Source organism: Schistocerca piceifrons, chromosome 5 (assembly GCF_021461385.2).
Source record: "Schistocerca piceifrons isolate TAMUIC-IGC-003096 chromosome 5, iqSchPice1.1, whole genome shotgun sequence".
Taxonomy (NCBI): domain Eukaryota; kingdom Metazoa; phylum Arthropoda; class Insecta; order Orthoptera; family Acrididae; genus Schistocerca; species Schistocerca piceifrons.
Window position 1 is genome coordinate 580,441,685 of NC_060142.1, and position 26,829 is coordinate 580,468,513.

Below are 26,829 nucleotides of genomic sequence, written 5' to 3' on the forward strand. Positions count from 1 at the left end.
AAAAAGTTGAGTGGAGATAATATAATAATAAAAGAGAAAAAAAGTTTTTATTCTCTAAAATAAGAGCTTTTTGACTGGAATGTTTGATTTCGCGAAAGCACCTTGTTTGAAAACTGTCTTTGTTTATTTTCTTCTTTCCACTCTATTTAATGTTTCAACAAATGGCTATTTCTGTTGAGGAACAGTAGTATTTTCCCACCAGAAGATAGAGTGCTTCTCAGTCGCGTCTTTTGTTTCAAAATCAGAAATGAAAATAATGAGCAGTACACAGACCAGAGAAAAGCAGAGTGCATGAATCATGGTAATGGCTACTGTGCAACTGCTTGCTGAGACTGGCACAGTCATGAACAAGGTATACAGAACCTATGCATGGGCCCTCTAAACAATGTAGTACAAGTTCACTTCAATCATTACTGTAATTAAAAACACACCACACCTAAAACTGTCACACTGAAGTGTCCACATAATCAACCTTAGCTATCAGATGAACATATGCATTCCTTGGTTCTATGATACATCCCACAGCCAAGTCTTATATTGCCATACACAGTGCATATCTTATAGAAACAGTTGAGCTGCCGATTACTGACGTGGCACCAGAACATAACTTACAAGAACACTGATACATCATTGCATTCGTGCACAGGTGCACTCTTTATTTTGCAACTACATTCTTATGCACATCCTCTTTCCAAACTGGGCTTCAGCAGATTTTATGTAATATCAGTAACTGAAAATTGGTAACATATTCAATATTTATATGCAGAAAATAAAGTTATCTGAAGCTATCTCTGATAAAATAGTTATTTGGATACAATTCTTTATGAAATAGCATTTATTGTGTAGTTTTGCATTTTGAGGCAAAATTCACATTTATATTCACATTAGGCAAATTTTTCACATTCCTAGAAAAAGAGACACCAAAGTAGTAGAGGAGGTTTGCTCTGTGGGAAGCTAAGTAACTGAAAATGAGCAAAGTACAGAGGATATCAATCACAGACTGGCATGAACAAGAAGAGTATTTCTGTAATAGAGGATTTTTAAATATCAAATGTAAATTTAAGTGCTAGGAAGTCTTATCTGAGGATACTTGTCTCTAATGCAGTCTTGTAGAGAAGTGAAGCGTGAATGAGAAAACAATTCAGCCAAGAAGATAGTGCAAGCTTTTGAAATGTGATGCTACAGAAGAATGTTGAAAATTATATGTGTAGATCAAATAACCAAAGAGGAGGCACTGGATCAAATTGGTGGAAAAAAGAAATTCGTGGCACAAGTTGTCTCATGGAAACGATCAGTTGTTAGGACACATCCTGACCCATCAAGAATATTAATTTGGTAATGGAAACAAGTATGAGGTGTAAAAATTGAAGAATGAGACCATGACTTGAGTACAGTAAGCAAATTCAAGTGGATGCTGGTTGCAGCAGTTATGCAGAGATGAAGAGGCTTGTGTAGGATGGACTAGTGTAGAGAGCTGCAGCAAGCCAGTCTCTGGACTGAAGAACACACCACCAGATTTTTCTCACATACTGTCTTCCTAAATACAGTGATGAGGCATTCATTAGTATTTCAAATAAACACAAAACTTTAAAATAAAAAATACACATAAATTACATAAAAAGTAACTACTTCTATGCCCACAGGAATGTTGCCAGTTGAGACAATAGTGCGACGTTTCGGTGTGATATCTTCGTAAGTATATGAAAACAGGCAATATAGTGAAATGAAAACTACAAATAACATTAAACAATATTTGTAGTAAGTGTTCATTGGAAAGCATACAACCATAAGTAATGTGCAATAGCTAATTACAAAATCTAAACAAAAAAGATTTGCTACTGAACCAATATTCCCAACATAATTCTGCAACAACATGAAATACCTTTACATAAGATAATAGAAGTGTAAATATATTCACCATCTGTATCTCTGTTTTCTTTATCCTGTTCTTCTTCCTTTTTCTTCCTGAACCAAGCGTTTTTATAGACATCCAACTTTCTTCCTTTGTATTTAACCTAGAAAAGTTTCAAATTACAATGTATTAACGAAACTAAAGTATGACAAGCAAGACACAAAACAATCATTCCAATGCAAGATGAGCCTTTGTCAGACCTATAAAGCACTAAATTAACAAAACAAATAACTCTCCAATGGCCAAAATTTTTATTCAGTTTTAACAATTGGATCTATATCAGATCAACAAGCATATTATTGTTGCCAACTTACATCTCCCACAGTTATGTCATAATTATGGTAAAAATGAGAAATTCGGACCTACATAGACGTGTGTCATTTGCAAGAAGTGTGGTAATTGGTGCCCATACAATGTGTACCCCTCCTCGACACACCATGGATCTGAAGAGTAGAGCAGCAGATATGAACCAAGAAATGAACAAGTGGTTTTATTTTTCCACTATCATATCACAATCAGCCAATGTATCACCCTCCAATGCTGCTTAAGGCTGAATGCTGCGTGAGGTACTGTGAAATTCTGTTGCAACAGAAGTCCGTGATGGCATGGATTGCAATGTAAGTTTGATCATACAACCAAAAGAGGGGGTACGGAAATTAACCTCACACTCTTGGGTACTCCTCTACCAGATAGCTGTTGGTATGAACCATTCTCAAAACTACAGTTCAAGACACACTTTTCCAAAGCTACTCATGTTTCAGTGTAGAAGCTCCTACAGCAATCAGACACATTACCAGTGTTAAGACTGCATAATAAATGTGGTGCTACAGAAGAATGCTGGAGATTAGTTGGGTAGATTGTGTAACTGATGAGGAGGTATTGAACAGAATTGGGGAGAAGAGGAATTTGTGGCACAACTTGTCTAGAAGAAGGGATCAGTTGGCAGGACATGTTCTGAGGCATCAAGGGATCACCAATTTAGTACTGGACGGCAGCGTGGAGGATAAAAATCATAGAGGGAGACCGAGATATGAATACATTAAGCAGATTCAGAAGGATGTAGGTTGCAGTAGCTATTCGGATACGACGAGGCTCGCACAGGATAGAGTAACATGGAGAGCAGCATCAAATCGGTTTCTGGACTGAAGACCACAACCATCACCACCACCACCACCACCACCATCAAATCGGTTTCTGGACTGAAGACCACCACAACAACCACAATAACAACAACAATAATAAATTCTTGCAAAACAAAATTTTCCAACTCAGTAATGATGTTTAATACGCATGCAACAAGAGATCTCAGGCTTTGCAACTCTTTGTTTTCATTTTTATGGTGAATACTTTGCTCCATTGGTACAATTTTGGAAGATGGGACATGGTCCTCAAATTACTATATGTCAATGGAGGAAAAAGAAATTTGTACGGTTCCCCAAAAGTGATTGTATTCCTGCAATTTCTAAAGGAGGTCTCCCACTTGCGACACCTAAATGGCTAACTTCACTGGTACTCTCCCCACATGTTGTCAAGGCTTTCCATAGAGACAGGATTTCAAATTGTAAAAAGGCGAGGGAAACACTGAAATCCCTCACACATCCCAATTCATAAAATCATAGTAAATAAAGCATTTTCTCACACTTGAGGGCACAGACTTTCATCCAGATCAAATGTCTAAACAGGAAAGCTAAATAGGAGGCTCTTAATGAGAATGCAGGATGATGAAGTGCACAGTGGTGCTCCTTAGGGAAATAGAATAGATGGCTGGAAAGAAGTCCCATGTGCACTCGGTATGTCTGACTTGTGGACCTCATCCAAGAAGTGGAGGAAACCCTGACAGTGGTTATCGAGAACTCAGGGTGCGTGAACAATATACTGTTGGTAAGAGCAAACTCTCGAGTTTGACATGGTTCCAGCTAGGTAGCAGAAGTGTGGGCCCCACTTCAGTTCTAGTAAAAATGGTGTTGGGACAAAAGACAGTGTTTTGTGTTCTACATTTTGCATAATGTGGGTCAGTAATAACTGTTCAGTGTGACTTTCATACTAAGTATGGTGTGGATCCTCCTACGGCATAGAGCATAACGCATTAGATGATGGCACGAAAAATTCCAAGAAACAGGTTGTTTGTGTAAAGGCAAATCACCAGGCATCCCCAAGTATCTGACACAGACTTTGGATGCATCCACCGTAGTTTCATATGGAGTACGCAGAAATCCGTTCGCCATGCACCTCGACAGCTCAACTGATTTGAATAACTTCATTTACCAACACGATAGGGCACTGTCACACTGGCATCTGAAAGTGCAGGAATTTTTAAATCAAAGGATTACTGAATGATGGATCAGTCGCACTGGACCAAATGATTCAGCCTTACATCACTGGCCTCCAAGATCACCAGACCTGACTGTATTTGATTATTTCTAGTGGAGGTTTATAAAAGACTCTGTTTAATGCCTCTGTTATCAACAAACAATGAAAGAACTGAGGCACTGCATAACAGCAACTGTGGAAGCTGTAACTCAAGGCATGCTCACTCAAGTGTGGTAACAATTTGAATACTGCATTGACAAATACTGTGCATCTCAAGGGGGGCATATTAAATACCTATGAAAAGGCATGAAAAAAACTTTTTTGCTTTTTCCATTCATCAAAAAACAAAATTCATTGTATATGTTTATTAGTTTCAGAAATATAGACATGCCAAATTGGAAGATTCTTTTTGATATACCCTGTATTTATTCTACAGAGGCAGTTGATAACCAGATATCTTGCAGAAGCTTCTCCCTATCTAATATTCTGAAGCAAATGTCCTTAACAGCTTGCCGGCAGACATCAGGCAGCAAAATGAAAATTCTTAGACATTCTAACACAAAGTAAATGAATAGCTCATTAGCCACTCCAACAATTTATCACAATACAACACTGGAAAATATCAGATGAAAAACAACAACTGAAATGGATAGATTACTACTCACCACACAGAGAAGATATTGAATGGCAGACAAGCACATTGAAAGAAGACTGCTAGATATTATCAGCTACTGAACTAAGCCCTTCATCAAATATAGACAAAACACAAATATCATTCACATATTATGGTGGTATATAGTGCCCCCACAGACAGGATCTCTACCCTTATGGAACAATACCTTCAGCCTATTAGCCGTAACCAACCTTACTGTATACAACAGTTAATCATTTCCTCTATCAACTCTACACAGTTCCTATTCCTTTATGACACAACACCCTGCTTGTCACTGTCAATACCACCTCCCTCTACATTAACATTCCCAACGCACACGATCTTACTACCACTGAACACTATTTTTCCCAACACCCAACTGATTCCAAACATGTAACCTCCTTCCTGGTCACTATGACCATCTCTATATCCACCAGCATTTACTTCTTCTTTAAAGACGTCACCTAAAAAGGCAAATCCATGGTACAGCAATGGGCACTTGCATGGCACCATCCTCTGGGCACCTGCATTGCACCACCCCATGCCAACCCATTCATAGATTATCTAGAGGAATTCTCCCTAGTCTCCGAAAATCCCAGAGCCTCACCTGGTTCAAATACACTCATTACATCTTCATAATCTCAACAAAGACTGAGGTTACTCTATGCATTTTCCTCCAGAACCTCAACAACTTCTCCCTCATTTGCTCACCTGGTACTCCTTGGCCCAGCAAGTCACCTTCCTTAACAATGAGCTCCACCTTATGGGATGGCTACATCAGTATATCTGTCCACATCCAATATACCAACCACCAACAATACCTCCACTTTGACAGCTGCTGCTCATTCTACATCAATGCCTCCCTTCCATACAGCCTAGTCACCAATCTTCAATGATGAGTAATCCAGAAACAGGCCTCTCAAGCCTTGTCTGCCCAGTCACTTACCACATACCCACTGACCTGCCACAAAGGACTGCCCTCCCTGTGACTCAGTATCAACTAGGACTGGAGCAACTCAATCATGTTTTACACCAGGCTTTCAACTATGTCTCGTCATCTATGTCTACATCTGCTCCCATACTCCACAAGCCACCTTTGCAGGGTATTTAATGTAGCACTGTCACTTTCCCCTTTCCGGTCCAGTCACAAACAGTTCGCAGGAAGAACAATTGCCGGTAAGACTCCATGTATGCTTGAATTTCTCTAATTTCATATTCATGGTCTTCTTGTGAGATATATGTACAAGGAAGCAACATATTTGTTGACTCATAGAAACGCATGCTCTCAGAGATTTAATGACAAACCACATTGCACCACGAAATGAGAAATATCCTCCCCACACCTTCCACGCTGGTACTCTGTTTCCCATCCATGCTATACAATACTCTTGTCCTTATTCCACCTGTGCTCCTAATCCTTGGCCCATGGTTCTTATGCATTTCATGGACACAGATGTAAGTCATGTCAAAGGCAGGGCCACATGTGAAAGTAGCCATATGGTGTACCACCTTAGCTGCACACACAGGACTGCCATAAGTTTCCCCAAGTGAAATATCCTGATGTTTCCCTGATTTCCAGACAAGTTTTACCATTTTTCTCTGACAAATTTTGAGATCTCGGGTGTGTAAAGACATAAGTTAACATAAAAAAGTACGGACTTCTGTATTTCAAAATGTCTGAGGAAAAAGTATTAGCATCAACATCTTTTATAATGAACTGCTTTTAGTTGGAGAAAGCAAGCCAAATGGTATATGTGTTTCATTAAGAGCACTGATGTTATATTATTTCAATAAAATGAAATACATTTGGTGACAAAAACACATATTTCATTTCAGTCGCAATACAGATTTAAAGTACGTTCACTGATTTCAGAAATAACCCCAGAAAAAAGTAGGCCTCTTGAAAGAAGTGTATAAGGCTGGGAAGAGTTGTGTAAACCAAAACTATAAGTGACTGCCAATAAAATGTTGGCACTACTACGTTTGTTATTGTCGGTTATTGCCCACTGTGTTATGTCTATTATTTTACATGTATTGTGTGGCTTTTCTTTCATGAAATACATGAGTAAATAGTGTAAAAACTGCCAGCGACTGGCAAAATTTTCTTCCTCTTATCATCCATACTTTCTAATATATAAACTACTTTCGAAGTGCCAAAATGTACTAGAATAAATAAAATGTCTATAAAATGCCACACAGTAAAATGTTCTTGCTGTGAGACAGTCACAATTCTTGGAATCCTTATTGCCAGTGGCCTCTGGCCTGACAAGGAGCACCACATTCTGAGTCCATGGATAAACCACGAAACTCTGCCACGTTATACCACACACAAACTGACCTGGCCTGCAGGCACATCAGTGAGACTAGATCTAACGGGCAAGGCCTGCACATTAGTGGTAAATGATGGGCTTCAGATTGGCATTCCCGATCTGTTAGAGATACCCACAGAAATGGCCTGCAGTTTTGGCCTATCATGGAAGCCCACTGGTGTGGCTACCTATTTACACGTCACGGACACCACATTGACAAAATGGGACTACAGTGATCAATCCATGCAACAGATAACTTGCGTGAATGCTCTGAAAATCAGTACTAATGAAGATAGATAGCAACTCACTGTAAAGATGATCACTGAGCTGCAGATAGACACATGGAAAAGACAAACACACGCTCACAGCTAAATTTTTGGCCATAGCCTTTGTCAGAAAATGAGAACACACAGTCATTCAGACACAACTCATGCACACATGACAGCTGTCTCTGGCCACTGCGTCAACAGTCTCTGAGAATACGATCCAAACAAACCACTCCTCACGCCTCCCTGCCTCTCGTCGGCAGCTGCTAGGTTAGCAGCAAAAAGTGGTGGCAGCACTGACTGCAAGCTCAGGGGAGTTGTAGAAAGGGAAGAAGCAGCAAGAATGAGAAAGTAGGCAAGTGGCTCACATACTCAGCTGCACCCAGCCAGCGATGATGCATGATATCTCAGTAAACAAATCATTTCATCTACTGAGACAAAAACGAGATTTTTCCAGAATTTTTCAAATGTCCCTGATAAGTTTGAAATTCCCTGATTTCCAGAACTTGTGGCAACCCCGTGTTTGCTGATGATGCTGTACTATAAGAAAAGCACTGTCACTGAGTTACTGTATGATACGGATGACTTAAGACAGAATTTGTATTTAATGTTGAGTGATGAATGGCACCTTGCTCTAAATGTAGTAAAATCTACGTAACTGCAGCTGAGTAGGAAAAACGATATTGTTATGTTCATTATTGTTATGTACATTTTTAGTGATGTGGACAAAGTCATGTTGGTTAAATATCTACAGACAGATATGAAAAGGAATGAGCACATAAGCACGGCTGTAAGGAAGGTGAGTGGTCAACTTTGGTTTATTGGAAGAATTTAAGGAAAGTGTAGGAGACTTTGTATAGAACACTTGGGCAACACATTCTTGAGTGCAACAGAAATGTTTCATGAACTAAAATGGCAATCCCTGGAGGGAAGACAAGGTGCTTTCCGTAAAATGCTTTGAGAAACTTTAGAGAACCGGAATTTGCAACTGACTGTGGAATGATTCTACTGCTGTCAATGTAGATTTTGCGCAAGAACTATGAAGACAAGATAAGAGAAATTAGGACTGATTAGGAGGTATATGGATAGCTGTTTTCCTCTTGCTCATTTTGTGTGTGGAACAGGAAAGCAAATGACTAGTAGCAGTACAGGGTACCTTCTACCAAACATCATCATACATTGACTTGCAGAGTATGTATGCAGATGTAGAAGGAACCAGTTCTGGACTACACCTCTTTTAGTATCCACTGATTAAAAATCGTGCACTAATACTGTGCAATGTAAAATCAACATTATTAATTAGCCCTTAATGTGATGTGAAACATTACTATGGTGAAAATGGCAATCGTAGTTACCTGATAATTAATTTAAATGGTAATTATACACAAGTAAGAGGAACTATAAAGGTGGTTGTAAAACATTCTGCTAATTTGAGTCGATTCATTCTATTTTTACCACTACTAATACACTGAACTTTTAGCAAGGCTAACTAAAAAACATTAGATGTTTTCAGAGGCATCTGAAGCAAGAAGTATTACTGCTTATAATCAATCAGTATGAGGAATATACCCAGAAATAATGTACAAACACTGCTTAGCACAACAGAGAACTGAAGCTGGTGGTACTGTAGTCTGCCCGGTGAGATCAGGTGGCACTAACTAATGGCAACATATTAGCTTGAGACTGGCCTACCTATTAAATTTTTGCCAATCTTGATTTCACTCATTTGGTAAGTTAGGGGTGGAAATGGGTTGGCATAATAATAAGTAACTGTGCAAGACCTGGTACAAAATGAAATGATCACGTGAATCTCATAGCGCAAAAGGAAAATACATCTGCTGAGATTACTCAGGAATGTGCACTTCCTCTGTGGATAATATAGTTTACAAATAGTCTCACACAACACATTATAGAGCACTGCTCCGTTTCTTTGTCCAATACAGTTTTGGACTGAGATGTAAATTGGGGAATTTAAAAAGACTTTTATACAAACTGTGACACTTTTTTTAGCTGGTTTAGATATCATCAAAGTTGATAAGTAAACTCCAATAAGATGTTCTCTAGAAGAGAAGTAAGAAGATAGTCTGTAGGAAAGACATCGTATCATATCCAAATAGTTTCAGGAAAAATCAGGTAAGCCTGTGTAAATACAGTTACTACTCCCTCTGACCCGTCTATCCTGCAGAGGCTATACTGACAAAATTGCAAACTGAGGGCTCAAAACTGACCTGACCTCCCCAGCCGTCGTTCTCTCTTAGTATCTATCATCTATCAGCACTATTTCTTCCTACTGTTTTAATAAGATGATTTATATCATTTTATTTTTATAAATTTAGTTTGACTGTCTTCGCCTATTTCCAAAAAACTAAGCATGGTACACATAGTGTAACAACGAATTTGATTAAGGGAGCCAGTTTACAGTATTGCCATTAAACTCTAAAAAAAAGTATTGACTAAAATTATGTTAGACCAACACTTACCGATGCCCAACCACAACCAGATTTTTTATCTGGATTGATAATTCGTTTACAATGGATTGCCCAAGCACTTGGAGAAGCAAAGATTATATCAGTTTCTTGGGATTTAATTTTACCATCAGGCAGGAGATCTCCTACGAAACGCTGTCCCTAAAATTTGAGAACACAAGTAATATTAATAACAGATTTAACTGAATAAGAGTAACGACTATAAAAGAGAAGAAACATTGATCATCAACTCACCAGGTATTCAATGGCCATAGTGCCCTCACCAGGCTCAAGCAGACCAGACGATAACAACATCTGGAGTGTAATATTTCTTCCACTTGAACTACTACAAAATCGTCCATGTCTTTCATCAGATTCCTGACAAAAGTAAGAACCATTGTGTTAATGCTCTTTAAATACCAACTCTGAAATATCCCCCAAAAAATCAGAAAGTTTTATCTCCTCTATGAGAGGGATACAATTGCATGTACTGTACTCACCCAAGTATGTAATAAGCACAGTGAACAACATGCAGATTGAAAGATGAAATGTTATTGTAAACATCTGTTTTACCTGTGGCATTAGTTAACTTGTACAGAAAAGCTTATGCTTATGTACAAAGTATTTTACATCATTTTCTAACATTTAACAAATTAAATAGGAATTTTTAATGAATAAGAACTGCATTATACAAGTAACTCAATGTTGAGAATCATAAATACTAAATTGTTTCACCCCTCTTAGTTACAGTACTAGTTTTTTTTTAAAAAATCAAGTATTTTTTGAAAATTGACAATTTTTAAATTATTTATGGTAGCATGCAATGAATGACTTTATTTTATATTATAAAATTTGTTCAGCAACTTCTTAGTGCACAATCTATGCAACAAGAGATTAGATATTCACACCACTTAAACACTTATCTAAATCCTCAACCCCCCTCCCAAATACTACACGACAAACACAATAATACTACTCATTTCAGTAATTTAACAACCACTAGTTTAAAATTTCTACAAAATGCATTGGACATGTGAGACACAGAATTGTATAAACTAAAGACACAAGAAAATGAAAGCAACTCAGAAAAAAAACTAAATACATAAGCATACTCATAAACATACAAAATTATCAATTTCTGTGAAGTGCTGGAGTTTAGACAATTATTATATTAGCTATCAGTTTTATTAAAGTGCTTCTACTGTCCCACTAGTAAAGGGAAAAGATAAAAACAGTTGTCAAATAGTAAAAGAACTGACAGATGTTTGCAACAAATGACTCTACCCATCCTTCTACATGGAGCTTTGGAATGGACAAACAAACATGCAAACAGAAATATATTATTCAGTATGAAAAATAAGTTACAATAAAGCTGTATGAAGAAAAAACAGGCGTCATTAGAGAGTACAACAACAACATTACCTACATAAAATATATCTTGCTCCATAAATACAGTTAGGAAAGTTCTGGAATAATGTAGACAATTTAGGAGTCAAGGAGACCAATCACTGAAAAGCAGAAGTGTTGAGTCATAACAGATATACAAAAAAGAAAATGAAAACTTCACTGGCTTTTGGAAGAAATTCTTTGATCAGCTGTAGTAAAAACGACTCTCTCTCTCTCTCTCTCTCTCTCTCTCTCTCTCTAGCGCACACACACACACACACACACACACACACACACACACACACACACCTCTGCACCTACATTGTGTCGGGTGCAGTACATGGAGGGAATTATTAGCAGCTAGCAGAAGAGGGGGGGGGGGGGATGGATAGCTAGTGCTTGGGTGTGAGACAGCGTGTTTGCAGGCTAGGAATGTGGGAGGGACGTGTGGCAAGTGAATGGGCTAGGCATGCGACATAGTGGTACCAGAGCCAGTGATGTGTGAGCACAATGAAGATGATGGAGGTGTGGATCCAGAGGAGGTGACAGGACAGAGGAATGGGAAACTGTTGGTTAGAGGATGTGGGGACAGTAGGTTAGCAAAGGCTGAGGCCAGCAGATTATGGATGAGAAGTGTGTGTTGCAAGAATTACTCTCATCTACACAGTTCACAAAAGCTGGTGCTGGAGATAAGGATCCAGATGTCACAGGTTGTGAAGCAGCCACTGAATTCTAGCATGTTGTACTCAGCAGCACATTGTGCCACTGAGAGTTAACTTTCTTCTTGGCCACAATCTGGTGGCAGCCATTAATTCTGGTGGATATTTGATTGGTGATCATGCCTATAACATGCTGTGCAGTGACTCCAGCACAGCTGGTATATAACATGGCTACTTTCACAGATGACTACCTGTGATGGGATAGGACAAGCCTATGACAAGACTGGCAGGTCTTGAACACGAATATGGCCCCTGTGGTAATAGGTTGGGAGTGGTGTGGTGTATGGATGGACCAGGATGTTGTGTAGGTTGGGTGGATGACAGCACACATTTTAGTGTACAGGAAGGTGGAATCAACAGTGACAATTAGGGGCACATGTGGGAATGGGATAGGGATGGCCACAGAAGAAAAAGGTTATCATTTTTGATGTGAAAGGGTAGGATCAGGCAATAGGTCGGCAGTGTTTGTCAACAAGAGCACAAATTCTTTCTGTGTAAGCACAATAAGTAGCTACACAAGATTCTGGAATGGGCCTAAGGATTTCAGTTGGTATTGCAAGTTACACTAGATTTTGGCATGGGATCACTAAGGCAGAGCTTGTAGGTGGACAAGCCAGGCAGTTGATGGAAGCCTTCTATCAGGTATTCACTGCAATTCATGACTCCCTCCTTGAAGCATCACTACCAATCAATACCTACCCTGCTCAAAACGCATCTCTTCAGCAAACTTTCATAGCACCCAGACTGTCTTGCTGACCTTTCCAATTTGCCACATCCTCCAAAAATCCCTCCCAACACTCACAAAATCCAGTACCCAAACAAACACAAAACACTGCTGTTAACCTTTCCACCAAAAACTTCAATCCCATTCAGTCCTATCTGAATGCCTTACCTTCAACCCCAAACCCAAGTTTGACCATTTTGGACTTTTCATAGACTTACTCCCCTTCTCCTTATCTCAACAGTGAAAACACATCTTTGCTACCTATCCCTCTAATCAAAGCCAGCCTAATCCCAATGATGAATCTTGTCTCTCCCAGTTCTTATCGCCAACCAACTGTGCCCCACCTAACGAATCCCTGGTCACCTTCCATGGTTTCATTACACCCAACTTGGCCTCACCATTCAACATCACAACAGAAGATAGGACAGGCATTCACAACCTCAAAACAGTTCCTGGTTAAATCATATTCCCCCCTCCCCGGCAGACAATGGCTTTGCCACTGTTGAATCCACTGCCACTGTTGAATCCACTGTGACTACCTCACTACTCCAACTACAAGCTCTGCCACACTGATCCAGTCTCAGAAATCCAATGTAATCTCCAATCCCTAGTGAAATCCTTAGGTCCATACCAAACACGCTCTCCTGAGTCCACCTGCCTTCTCAGGTCAACCACACCCTGCACAACCATCTTCTATGTGCCTCTCAAAATTTACAAACCTAACAACTTGGATGTCCCACTATACCTTGTTATTGTGATCCGTGCCACAGTCATGGGCACCTATACGGTAACCTCCTACGTCAACCTGTTTATAGGTCATCTAGAGGAAACCTTCATAGCCTCCTGCTAAATCCTCACAGCCCTTGTCTGATTCCGGTTCACTCATGATATCTTCATGATCTAGCCTCAAGATCAAGACACCCTACCCTCATTCCTCCACAGCCTCAACATCATCTCTCTCATCCACTTCAACTGATCCTCAATCCAATGTGTCACATTCGTGACACTGACTTTCACTTCTCTGATGACTCCATCTATAACTCTGTCCATATTAAGCCCACTAAATATCAAAAATATCTGTATTTTGACAGCTGTCACCCCTTCCACACAAAGTAATTGCTTCCATACAACCTGGCCACCCATGAACGGCATCTCTGCAATGATGAAAATTCCCTTGCCCACTATGCTGAAGGTCTCGCAAGAACCTCCAACGGCAGGCACTATCCCCTACACATACTTCAAAAACAGATTTCCCATGACATGTCAGCACACACCCCTAATCTTCCCATCACCCCTGTGCACTTGTCACCCGTCCCTCCTGCATTTCTAGCCTGCACACCTGCTGCCTCCCTCCCAGCCATTAGTTATCTGTTCCCGTTCTCTTCTCCTGTTTCCTGTGTCTGTCTCCATCTACCCACCACACTCCACACAACCTGCCCCAGTGCACCTATCAAACTGCTATCCTGGCTTTGCGCTTCCAGCCAGCACAAAGCAAGAGAATTGTGTATGAGAGAGAGAATTGCAGCTCGTCAGAGCATTTCTTCCAAAAACTAGCCGAGTTTTGAATGTGCCTGTCAATGACTCAGCACTACTATTTGGTGTGTGGTCGCCTTTGCTCCTAAATTTTATATCTTGTTTCATTATATTCTACAACACAGTAAACTGCTTGTCAGCAGTTGACATATTTGTTATTAAACATGTATAAATTGAGTAATTTTTTAATGTTATCCCTCAAATATGTATCAACTCCCTACATCTCAAATCTGCTCTACTTCACAATGATAAAATGCATAAAAATTGTTTTAAAATACACTTGATGTATTTTTAAACCAAAACTGGTGTAGCTACACATTTCAGTCTTGTCAGAAATGCATGAGTAGAACTCTATTCTTAATTTTTCTATAGCAAAAGGTTCTCAAAAACCAGAAGATAGCATTGAATAGGCAGATATAGTAGCACTGTTTTTGCTCGTATCCATAAGGAGTCAAATGATTTGTTAAAAAGATAGTACAAAACATTCCGAAACAACAATCCACAGCTTTCTACAAGAATGTCGATAAAGGGTCAAACAGTCTATCCCAAAAGCACTATCGCTTTACTTAGAGTACACAATTTAAACCGACAGTGAGGAGGGGTGGGGACTGGAGGAATACACTTACATATCTGACTGAGGAATTATCCTACAGCACAACAACTGTCTCTCCCTTTCCAAGCATTAATCCCGACTTGCGGGGTCTGCTGGTTAATCGGATGTGGCATGTTAATTGTAAGGGGTGGCCGGATGCTCTTCCTGTCACCACCCCATACCCCCCGGGAAGGAAGTAGTGTACTCCAACTGTCTGCATCTAGTGTAATCCATAGAATAGTGCGAATGTGTTCAGATGTCTGTGAGCCGTGTAACTGAGGTGGAATGTGGGGACCAGCCCGGTATTCACCTAGTGGGATGTGGAAAACCGCCTAAAAACCACTTACAGACTGGCTGGCACACTGGCCCTTGCGTTAGTCCGCCAGGCGGATTCGATCCGGAGCCAGCGCGCCTACCCGAGTACACGAAGCAGTGCTTCAGCGCTCTTGGCTACCCTGGCAGGTATCCTGCAGCACAACAACTACTGTTCATTATTTTTTTACATACTTACATGAACATGGATCTATGGTCAGTGTCTGACTGACATCACAGATGCTTAATCCAATATAGCACTTGAACCATGAAAACAAGTTATCTGGTACGACGGCCAGTGAAGATTACTGCACAGCACTTAGAAATGAAGTTTTGTTGTCTCAGTTGTGGGTCAGTTTAGTCTCAGTTTTGGCTCACTCTTGTAGTGTTAGTGCAGATTGTATCTGACACAGTTTTTATGAATAAATGAGGGAGAGGTTGAAGAGGTCATGTTTAAAATTTTGATAAATGAGCAAACTTATAAGATTGCGTACTGAACATTTATTTCAAAAAGTAAGAATATGAGATTTATATAAGACTACAGTACAATCCAAAAAGAAAGAACCTAAGGATTTCATCAGTAGAGAAGAACAATGTGCTAATTTGATCAACAACCACTGACACCTCTGATTCATCAATATAAGTATTAGCATGCCAATGAATCGTTTTACACTCCAAAAACATATAATCTTTTGCTAGTAATTCTGTATAATACAGAGGACAAAGCAAATTGTGAGATGACACATCCAATTAATGTTTGTCTCCACAGTGCACAGAAGCATTTCAATTCGAGTACAGGTTGGGGGTAGAATTTCACATTGTGTGTGGTTCAGTGCAGTTTTCCGTTATTGATAACTCAATTTGTGTACTTAAACCTGTACAATCTGAACATGACACTGACAAACCTAACATTATTAATGGCCCTTACAATTACTCAACAAGAGTGCATTTAATGTTTGGCCATTTGTAGTAATGTCCCATTCCAAACATATGAAGGTACCTAGTTTGATAACCATTTGCAGACAATTACAATCAACATTTACAACAAAATGATTGCTAATTTTTACAGCTATCTTCAGCCGTACTCCGCAAACTACCAAGAAGTGCATGGCAGAAGGGGTGATCATTAAACACATCAAGTCATCAGAACTTGTAGAGACTGAGCAATGGACAGTTTACCAAATCAAGTAGTTTTCTGGAATACAAAAAACTGATTTTGTTGTTTGGTGGTCAACAGAGACCCTGGGTGTTCGATATCTGTGACAGCAGAGTGCTGGTGGTGGTGGGTAGTGTTTAACGTCCCGTCGACAACGAGGTCATTAGAGACGGAGCGCAAGCTCGGGTTAGGGAAGGATTGGGAAGGAAATCGGTCGTGCCCTTTCAAAGGAACCATCCCGGCATTTGCCTGAAACGATTTAAGGAAATCACGGAAAACCTAAATCAGGATGGCCGGAGACGGGATTGAACCGTCGTCCTCCCGAATGCGAGTCCAGTGTACAGCAGAGTGCTATTAAAAATACATGAATTGTATTCACAGTTACGAACATGGACATGGCTTTATAATGGAATGACAACAAGGAAAATTTGTGTTAGATTGGCGCTAGAACCTGGATTTCCCACTTATTGCAAGCAGTTGCCTTACCACTACCAGGCTCTTCAAGCACGCTTCACAGCCAGACCCAAATTCCATATGTTGTGAACCAAGCATCCTTTACGTACATTCCCGTGCAGGGGAGACATTTTAATTGAAAGTTGCCTGCCCGGTGTCAGTGCATAAATACGACACTGTAGTGCCTGTGTTGTTCAGAAATACAATACAATGTACCTTTGGACATACATGCATGTCTGAAGGAATTTCTGAACAATGTAGACACTGAAATATCATATATATCTGTTGACAGTGGGCAAGTGACATTCAATTAAAATGTGTCCTCTGCACAGGAATATACAGGGTGATTCAAAAAGAATACCACAACTTTAAAAATGTGTATTTAATGAAAGAAACACAATATAACCTTCTGTTATACACCATTACAAAGAGTATTTAAAAAGGTTTTTTTTCACTCAAAAACAAGTTCAGAGATGTTCAATATGGCCCCCTCCAGACACACGAGCAATATCAACCCGATACTCCAACTCGTTCCACACTCTCTGTAGAATATCAGGCGTAACAGTTTGGATAGCTGCTGTTATTTCTCGTTTCAAATCATCAATGGTGGCTGGGAGAGGTGGCCGAAACACCATATCCTTAACATACCCCCATAAGAAAAAATCGCAGGGGGTAAGATCAGGGCTTCTTGGAGGCCAGTGATGAAGTGCTCTGTCACGGGCTGCCTGGCGGCCGATCCATCGCCTCGGGTAGCTGACGTTCAGGTAGTTACGGACAGATAAGTGCCAATGTGGTGGCGCTCCATCCTGCTGAAATATGAATTGTTGTGCTTCTTGTTCGAGCTGAGGGAACAGCCAATTCTCTAACATCTCCAGATACTGTAGTCCAGTTACAGTAGCACCTTCGAAGAAAAAGGGACCAAAAACTTTATTGGCCGAAATGGCGAACAAATGTACAACTAAATGAAACTTTATAGCTCCCTTAATTCGCCGACAGATAGTGCTTAGCTCTGCCTTTTGTCGTTGCAGAGTTTTAAATTCCTAAAGTTGTGGTACTCTTTTTGAATCACCCTATATAAAAGGATGTTCAAATGGAGGTTGTAGACACATGCTTCAGATATATGGAAGTTTGGGTCTGGCTATGAAGCGTGCTCAGAGAGTGCAGTGGCAAGGTTACTACTTGCAATAAGCACGAAATCCGTGTTTGAGTCCTGGTACGGCACAAATTTTCAATGTTGTCATTTCATTACATAGCTGATGGTTATTGGTATTCACAACTACAAATAAATGTCATGTATTTCATAATGGCTCTAGTCGCAGTAGTGCCTGTTCCTTTAGACTTGTATGAATGTTTGAAGCAACATTGCATCCTATTTCTGAAGAACACAGGCATTGAATGTCATAGATATCAACAACGTCTCTCAGTCAGTGTCACCAAGGCACAGCATTAACAGCAATTATTGGAAGTGGGCAAGAGTTTAGTTTTGTTGATACTTAGATCATTAATAACAAAACACTAATTCAGTTAGAAAAGGATGAAGGACACTAGCCCCTAACTCTGTTAGAAAATGATCAATAGTCACAATAGTGCCATACTCAGGGAATGAGGAAGAAGCTTAACACCGATTTCTTTTGGTGTAATGAAAAACTGCATTGATAATGACCCATGTGTCAGATTCTTGGGAGTCCTTACAAATTCCAAGTCAATTCTTTACAGATTACATGCTAAATACATAGGACCCTCATTAGGCAAGTAGGCTCAAGCTTTAATTAACAAATTCATGAATGTAATAGGGTTTTTCACTGTGCTCTCTCACGTTTTCTCAGGATGACTGGTTAATGGCATGCTTCAAGGTGTCTGGGCGAGTTGTGACATAACATATGCAGAACATACTATTACAACAATGAAGAAGGAGTTTTGACATAACATATGCCGAGCATACTATTAAAACAATCACGAAGAGGTATAAGGAAAATCAATGACATATCATACTCAAACAACCATACAAATCAGCTGCTGCCAAGCACTCCCTTAAATGTAATCATGTAACGAAATATGTTGACGCCAGTACTGTGGTACAAAAGGAATGTGTAATTAAAGAACCTATCACAATAAATATGTCAAAAAATTAATAAATTGGAATGGAAGTTTCAATTTAAACCAGCCCTGGGTTCTGGCACTCTATTTATTAATATCTCATCACTCATCTCATCCACCAAAGCAGATAAATGTTTTAGAGATTGTATGTTTTCATGGAATAACAGTGCTCGCTCTGAAAAACAAATAGCTTCAAAGGGCATAGTGGCTTCCAGGAATCGAACTTAGCTATAAATAGTAGAATGACACTAACACTAATTCACAATGTGGTTGGAGTCCAAGCAGTGCGTTCACATAGTAATACAGCTCACAGACCTGAAGACAACGACTGAATTTGTAGACAAAATGCCATCTGAAAAAAAAGGTAATGAACAACTCAGGCCTTTCACTGCTGTACAGTTTCTGAAATTCACCATGAGCTGCACAATGGGTTCAAAGCTCTTTACTGTGGAAAGGAAGCTACAGTAAAAAGAAAGAATGTGCATGCAAATATTTTCTAATGAAAAACACAAGTTTGAAAGGAGAACAACAATCTGCATAATCCATGAGTGATATGTAGTAACCTCAAAATGTTTTAGGAAACTAGTAATTTTTACCACAAGTTTTTGTGTTGTCTTAATAGAAATCTTATTTTGTGTATTTGCTTCAATTTTTATAGGGAATTAGTAACTTTTTAGCTCAACAGATAATCAGCATGTGTTTTTTTTCTCACTACCATGTAATACACTGCACAGCCAAAATGTAGCCCCACTGTGAATGCTGTTCTCAAAACACAGGATGAACTGGTTGACATTTGTAAGCAGCTGTAAATCGCCTGACAACTGTCAAAAGATTGGCACCTGCTGTGAATTGGTGTGTCGGAAGAGCTCAGGAGAGTCATGTACCTGTGATAGCGGTACCAGGGATACCTCAAAGTACTATCCTATCCTGTGGATCCTGTCTCTTCTGCAGAACGTTCAGCATGTGTCATTACTCATCCACTTGACTGTGAGTGGCATGGCAATGTAGATGTAGGCATCCTGCACATCGTGGATGGGGACACGGGAGGACTCAGGGTGTTGTATCGATCGCACTGACCAACAAGTTCGAGGAGCTCTCTCTCACTGAAACTGGGCCAGTGGGGCTCACTTCACCTCTTTTGGGGAAACCTCTTTTGTCTGGTGTCAAGTGGAGGCAAATTCAAAAGGGTAGGCATCTAACAATCATCAGCAGCTCAAATGTGTGGCAAATGATGGTACACCTTAGGCAAATGGCAGCAAGGGACAGGATAGCACACTATGTGCGCTCAGTGTGTGTGCCTGGGGGCCTTGTTCAAAATGATGAAGAGGTTATCCCAGTAGCCACTGAGGGAATAGGGCACAACCAACTGCAGATTGTGGCACACATTGGACTAAATGAGGCCTCTCATCTGGACTCCAAGGTCATATTTGGGTCATTCCAGCGACTGGCAGAGATGGTTAAGAAGAGCAGCCTTGAGCATGGAGTGTCAATGAAGCTCACAATTTGCAGCATTGTCTCCAGAACTGATCGTGGTCCTTTGGTTCTGAGAAGTGTGGAACGACTGAACCAGAGACTTCGAAGGTTCTATGATAAACTAGGCTGTGACTTCCGGGACTTGTGTCACAGGGTTGAGAACTGTAGGGTCATCCTAGACTGGTTACGTGTGCACTTCACATCAGAGTCTGCTACTCAGGTAGATGACTGTGTGTGGGGTGGACACAAGGGTTTGTAAGATCAGGTGACTCTCCATCCAATCCAGGTAACAATAGCTGTAGAAAACCCAGAAGTATCAGTGTAAGATCGAAAGAAATGGACATAGGTGAGAGTATTAAAATCCTAAAGGTAAACTGCCAAACCATTCACAACCAAGTATCAGAGTTTGAAGTGATCATGAAAAGCAGTGATGATCACATAATACTAGGTACAGAAAGCTGGCTGAAACCTGAAATTGATAGCAGTGAGCCATTTGGGGAAAATTTAAGTGTATATTGAAAGGATAGGGAAATACAGGTGGTGTATTTGCAGCAATAGACAAGAAACTCAAAGCAAATAGAAATTGAAGCTGGATGTGAGATTGATTGAGCAAGACTCAGTATCAATGGTGGGCATAAAATGGTAACTGGATCTTCCTATCACACACCAGACTCGTCTCCTAATATAACCGAAAACTTTAGAGAAAACATCAGTTTACTTGTACATAGGTTTCCCAATCATACTGTAATCATTGGTGGAGACTTTAATCATCCAACAATTAATTGGAAAAATTACAGTTTTGTTAGTGGTGGGCATGATAAGACATCCTGTGAAAACCACCTAGAACAGATAATTAGGAGCATCTCTCACGATGGAAACATACTCTTTGAGGATATCCACATCGAAACTGATCTCAGTGTCCATGACGCAGTTGTGGCAACAGTGATTATCAAAGTAAAAAGTATGATTAAACCAAGCTGAAAGATATATATGTTTAGTAAACTAGATAAAAAATCAGTAGTGTCATATCTCAATGAGAAACTTGGAACTTTCATGGGGCAGGAGCATGTAGAGGATCTATGGCTCAAATGTAAAAGAACAGTTGACCATGAACTGGACAGATATGTACCCAGTAGAACAGTACATAACGGGAGTAATAGAGTAATGGTTCAAATGACTCTAAGCACTATGGGACTTAACAACTGAGGTCATCAGTCCCCTAGCTTAGAACTACTTAAACCTAACTAACCTAAGGACATCACACACATCCATGCCAGAGGCAGGATTCGAACCTGTGAGCGTAGCAACAGCGCGGTTCCGGACTGAAGCGCCTAGAGCTGCTCGGCCACAGCAGCTGGCAATGGAAGTTAACCTCCATGGCACACAGTTACAGCAAAGAAACTTCTAAAACACCAGAGATTTTACATAATAGGTGTAAAGCATGGGATTACAGATTATGGAACACATTTGGGTGTTGAGAGAGTAATGTATGTGGCCTTCAATGACTAAAGTAGCAGAACATTGTCAAATGATCTTTCACAGAATCCAAAAAATTTCTGCTGGTATGTAAAAGCTGTTAGTGGCACCAAAGTTAGTGTCCTGTCTCTAGCAAATGAGACAGGAACTGATATTGGGGGTAGGAAAGCAAAAGCTGAAATGCTTAACTCCATTTTCAAATTTTCTTTACAAAGGAAAACCCAGAAGAATTGTCCCAACTTAATCCTCGTACGAATGAATAAGGTGAATGAAATAAGTATTAGTGTCAGTGGTGTTGGGAAACAGCTGAAATTGTTAAAACTGAACAATTTTCAAGGGCCTGATGGAAGGTTGGTTGGTTGGTTGTTTTGGGGGAAGAGACCAAACAGTGAGGTCATCGGTCTCATCAGGTTAGGGAAGGACGGGGAAGGAGGTTGGGCATGCCCTTTAAAAGGAACCATCCCGGCATTTGCCTGGAGCGATTTAGGGAAATCACGGAAAACCTAAATCAGGACGGCCAGACGTGAGATTGAACCGTCGTCCTCCCAAATGCGAGTCCAGTGTGCTAACCACTGCACCACCTCGCTCGGTGCCTGATGGAAGCCTTGTCACATTCTACATTGAATCTGCAGCTGAGTTAGCCCCTCTTTTAACTATATAATCTATCGTAGACCCCTTGAACAAAAATAATTTCCCAGTTCTTGGAAAAAGCATAGTCACACTCGTCTACAAGAAGGGTAGTAGAAATGATCCACAAAAGTACTGTCCAATATCCTTGACTTCAATATGTTGCAGACTCTTAGAAGATATTCTGAGCTCAAATGTAATGAGATATGTTGAACAGAATGACCTACTCAATGCTAACCAGCACGGATTCCAAAAAACTGACCATGTGAAACCCAATTTGCACTTTTCTCACATGACATAATAAAAGCTTTGTTTCAAGGCAATCAGGCAGACAGAGTATTTCTTGATTTCTGAAAAGTATTTGACTGAGTACCACATATATGCTTATTGTCAAAAGTTAGATCATATGGGATATTAATTGAAATTTGTGACTGGACATAGGACTTTTTGGCAGAGAGGACACAGAAAGTTATCTTGAATGGGAGTCATTGTCAGATGTAGAAGCAACTTCGGGTGTATCCCTGGGAAATGTGTTAGGACCCTCGCTGTTCATGTTGTATATTAACGACCTTGCAGACAATATTAAAAGTAATATCAGGCTTCTTGCATATGATGCAGTCATCTATAACGAAGTGCTGTCTGAAAGAAGTTGCATAAATATCCAGTCAGATCTTGAGAAGATTGCAAAATGGTGCAAAGATCGGCAACTTGCTTTAAATGTTCAAAAATCTAAAATTGTGCACTTCACAAAAAGAAAAAAAAAAAAACATAGCACCCTATGACTAATGACTGTTGAAATCGCCGAACTCATACAAATACCTATGTGTATAACAATGAAAATAATCGATTACTGATAATATAACGTAAAGCGATAGATAAAAAATCTACTCTCCAAGCAATGGCAGGAGAACACACACACAAAAGGATTTCACATTTACAAGCTTTCGGAGCCAGTGGCTCCTTCTTCTGGCAGAAGAAGGGGAATGAAGAGGGGTGAAGGAAAAGGACTGGAGAGGTGTAGAGAAGGGGGTACAGTTCAGAAAAGCCACCCAGAACCCTGTGACAGAGAGACTTTTTTGAATTGTATCCCTGAGTTAGGAAAACAAAGACACTGGGTACCTCATGCAAAAATTTGAGTTATCTCATGGTCCTACACCTGATATAACAGAAGATCTCTGCACATCAAATTTGACTACAACTGATCTTTTTCAAACAGTTTTTGATGATGATTTGGTTGAGATTCTGACAGGAGAGACAGTAAAATATGCTGTTCAAAAGGGACATAACATATAAATAAGTCATGATGGCATCTACAATATATTGCTATTTTGCTGTTATCAGGATATTGTTAGGTCACGCATAAACATTCTTGCTGGCAGACCACACGACAGTACACAAACGATGCCCTTGTTTTGAATTCTATATCCAGAAATGCCTTTGGGAAAATTCATAGATTCTTCCATGTCAACAATAATGAAAGGATTGAAAAAGAAGATTAAGTTCATAAGGTTTGGCCATTAATATCACATCTAAATACAAAATCATGACTTCACTGAGCCTATATGATCAAACTTTCCTTGGGTGAGACCATGGAGCTGTATTATGGCCAGCAATTTTTGAAACAGTTTATAAGGGGCAAGTCAATTTGCTATGGTTTCATATGGTGGTGTTTAGCTACAGCTAATGGACATCTCATTGAATTTGAGCCATATATTGTAACAAGTCAAAGCTCTAGCGTTGGCCAGGGGAGTGAGGGGATAAATAAATTTGATGAAAAGCAGCCCCTGCCAGTCAACTGCTCTTGGCAATGTGTTGATGAAAAGGATGGACATCAACTATCACAGATTGAAACAAGGGAAACACAGGCCACATTGCCATAAATCACTCATCAATTCAACAAATGAGCAGCCATACGAACCAGACCCATCTTGCTTCTATGGAGGAAAGAACCCATAAGTACACACATGCTTGTCAAAGAGGAAACAGATTAGTGTGAGGTTGGAACACTGCCACTGGCCACCCGAATCACAGAGAAAGGTGACTTGGGCTAACCAGAAATGGCACATGTGGTTACATGTCTACAGAAAGCAATCATGTGAGCAATTGTGTGCCCTCAGTCACCTGAACTCTACCCCATAGTGCAACATGAGACAGTTCTAAGCAATTTTCTTGAGTTGTTGATGGCTTCAAAAAACTTTTGCCATCTCAGGGAGATCATGGAAAGACAATTTGTTGCTTTCATCACAACGAAAAGAAGTTCTACACAGAACTATGCATGTGTCTGTAATTCAACTGTGCACGATTGTTTATTATAACATCTCTACAAGAAATAATACACATTTGGTTGGCAAAGATGGCACTACACAATAATAGGTGGGTGAGAATATTAGTTTTTTTATCCCTCTAGTTAACAGCACACCAGTTTCGACAGTGCTTTATTTACCTACACATTTTTAACACTCAAGCGGGCACACCTGTATATAAAGTGTGCACTCACAAATAACATTGTTTTGTCTCATTCAACTGTTGTATTACAACTGTGATCCAGAACCTATTCCTTCATTATTGCTTCAGTTAACAAAGTAATAAGTTGTGACTAGCAGTAATATAAAATAAGTAGCAAACTAGGTCAGAAAAAATTTATGACTGGTGCAAGAAAATAGCTGAGATTCCGAGCCAGCAACACAATACCACAATGAAGCAGTTATCACAAGATAATTAGTAATCAAATAAGTGGTTGAGAGGGATCTGATGCAACTGCGCTGTTTAATGCTTCGAGTGGGTCATTACTGAGGGGTAACACTTGTGTGTGGCTACAGAGTGATACAATGAAAGGTTTATTTAATTATTGTTTAATTAAACAGTTATTTAGCTTACATAACGTTAGATTAGTTTATCATTGTTGTGATTCTTCAGTTTCTCCCGGCGTATTTGTTGCTCGAACAGTCCATGTGTACACTGCCGGTTCATAGTGTCCAACAGGCACAATGTTTCAGCGATCAGACATGTTGCCATAGTCAGGTGCGCTGACGAACTGAGCTCCTGAGGGCGGGCGGCCGATTTAAATCCATCCCCCCCCCCCCCCCCCCCCCGCAGGTCGCTCTCTTCGGGCCGCTCTCTTCGCCGTCCGCGGGCCGGCTGTCGCGAAGACGTGGGCGTCGGAATCTGTTGTAGCGTCGATGTGCTTGCTACGACCGCCCTGGCCGCCAGTTCGTACTTCTTGCTGAGAGTCTTCTTAACTGTTTGTCCGAGGAACACAATGTGGATTATGAGCGTACCAAGATTCTGGCTCAGACCTCTAAATATTGGGACAGCGTTACAAGGGAGGCTATCGAAATTCGCACCAGGGAAGATCTTATTAACCGAGATTGCGGCTAAAATCTCAGCAAGGCTTGGGACCTGGCATTGAATGTAATTAAGAAGATTCTCAGAAAGAAGTACGAACTGGCGACCAGGGCAGATGTAGCAAGCACATCGACGCAACGACAGATTCTGACACCCACGTGTTCGTGACCTCCGGTGCGCGGGCGCGGACGGCGAAGAGAGCGGCTCGTGGCGGGAGGGGATTTAAATCGGCCGCCCACCCTCAGGAGCTCAGTTCTTCAGCGTACCTGACAATGGCAAAATGTCTGATCGCTGAAATATTGTGCCCGTTGGACACTATGAACCGGCAGTATACCTGTGGACTGTTTGAGTTTATCATTGTTTACTTAAACTTAAGGTTAAACTATAATTTTGTTCATACATGTTAACCTTGCTAACATAAAGACAGCTATCATTTACGTGTATACAAAAAGTGTCGCACGCCTGCTCCTGTTATGATAAACAGAGCACCCGTTCGAGGGTTAAGGAAACAAAGTTATAAAAAGTAAAATCAAACAATGGAAAATCCAGGATAGAATACTGACAATAATATAAAAAGAATAGTTGCTACTCACCATATAGTCGAGATGCTGAGTCACAGATAGGCACAACAAAAAGACAGTGAAACAAAGCTTTCGGCCATAAAGGCTTTCTTCAGAATTAGACAAAACACACGCCCACGCCCACGCGCACACGCACACGCACACACACACGACCACAATCTCTGGCCACCAAGGCCAGACTCTGAGGAGATTGGCCTTGGCAGCCACAGATTGGGGTCTTGCATATGTCAGTTGTGTTTGCATGAATGTGTGTATGTAGTCTAATTCTGATGATGGCCTTCTTGGCTGAGAGCTTTGTTTGACCATCTTTTTGTTGTGTCTATCTGTGACTCAGAATCTCCACTATATGGTGAGTAGCAACTATGCTTTTTATAATATTGTCATTGCAAAAGTAAAATGCTATTCAAATAGCAAATATAATGAGGCAATAAAATAAGCACG

General features: G+C 40.2%; 1 protein-coding gene across 2 annotated transcripts in view; it reads right to left on the reverse strand.

The window, feature by feature from the left end:
- LOC124799262 (MPN domain-containing protein) overlaps positions 1 to 26,829 on the reverse strand; it is a 158,482-nt gene that overhangs the window by 101,881 nt on the left and 29,772 nt on the right. The window contains exons 2-4 of one of the 2 annotated variants that reach the window (XM_047262824.1): positions 10,170 to 10,292; positions 9,930 to 10,076; positions 1,919 to 2,015 (exon numbers count right to left, since the gene is read on the reverse strand). In XM_047262824.1, coding sequence (XP_047118780.1) covers positions 1,919 to 2,015; positions 9,930 to 10,076; positions 10,170 to 10,229 — 304 coding nt within the window. In that variant the 5' untranslated portion in view covers positions 10,230 to 10,292. Of the gene's footprint in view, positions 1 to 1,918; positions 2,016 to 9,929; positions 10,077 to 10,169; positions 10,293 to 26,829 lie in introns of those variants that run through there. The other variant, XM_047262825.1, reaches the window with a different exon arrangement.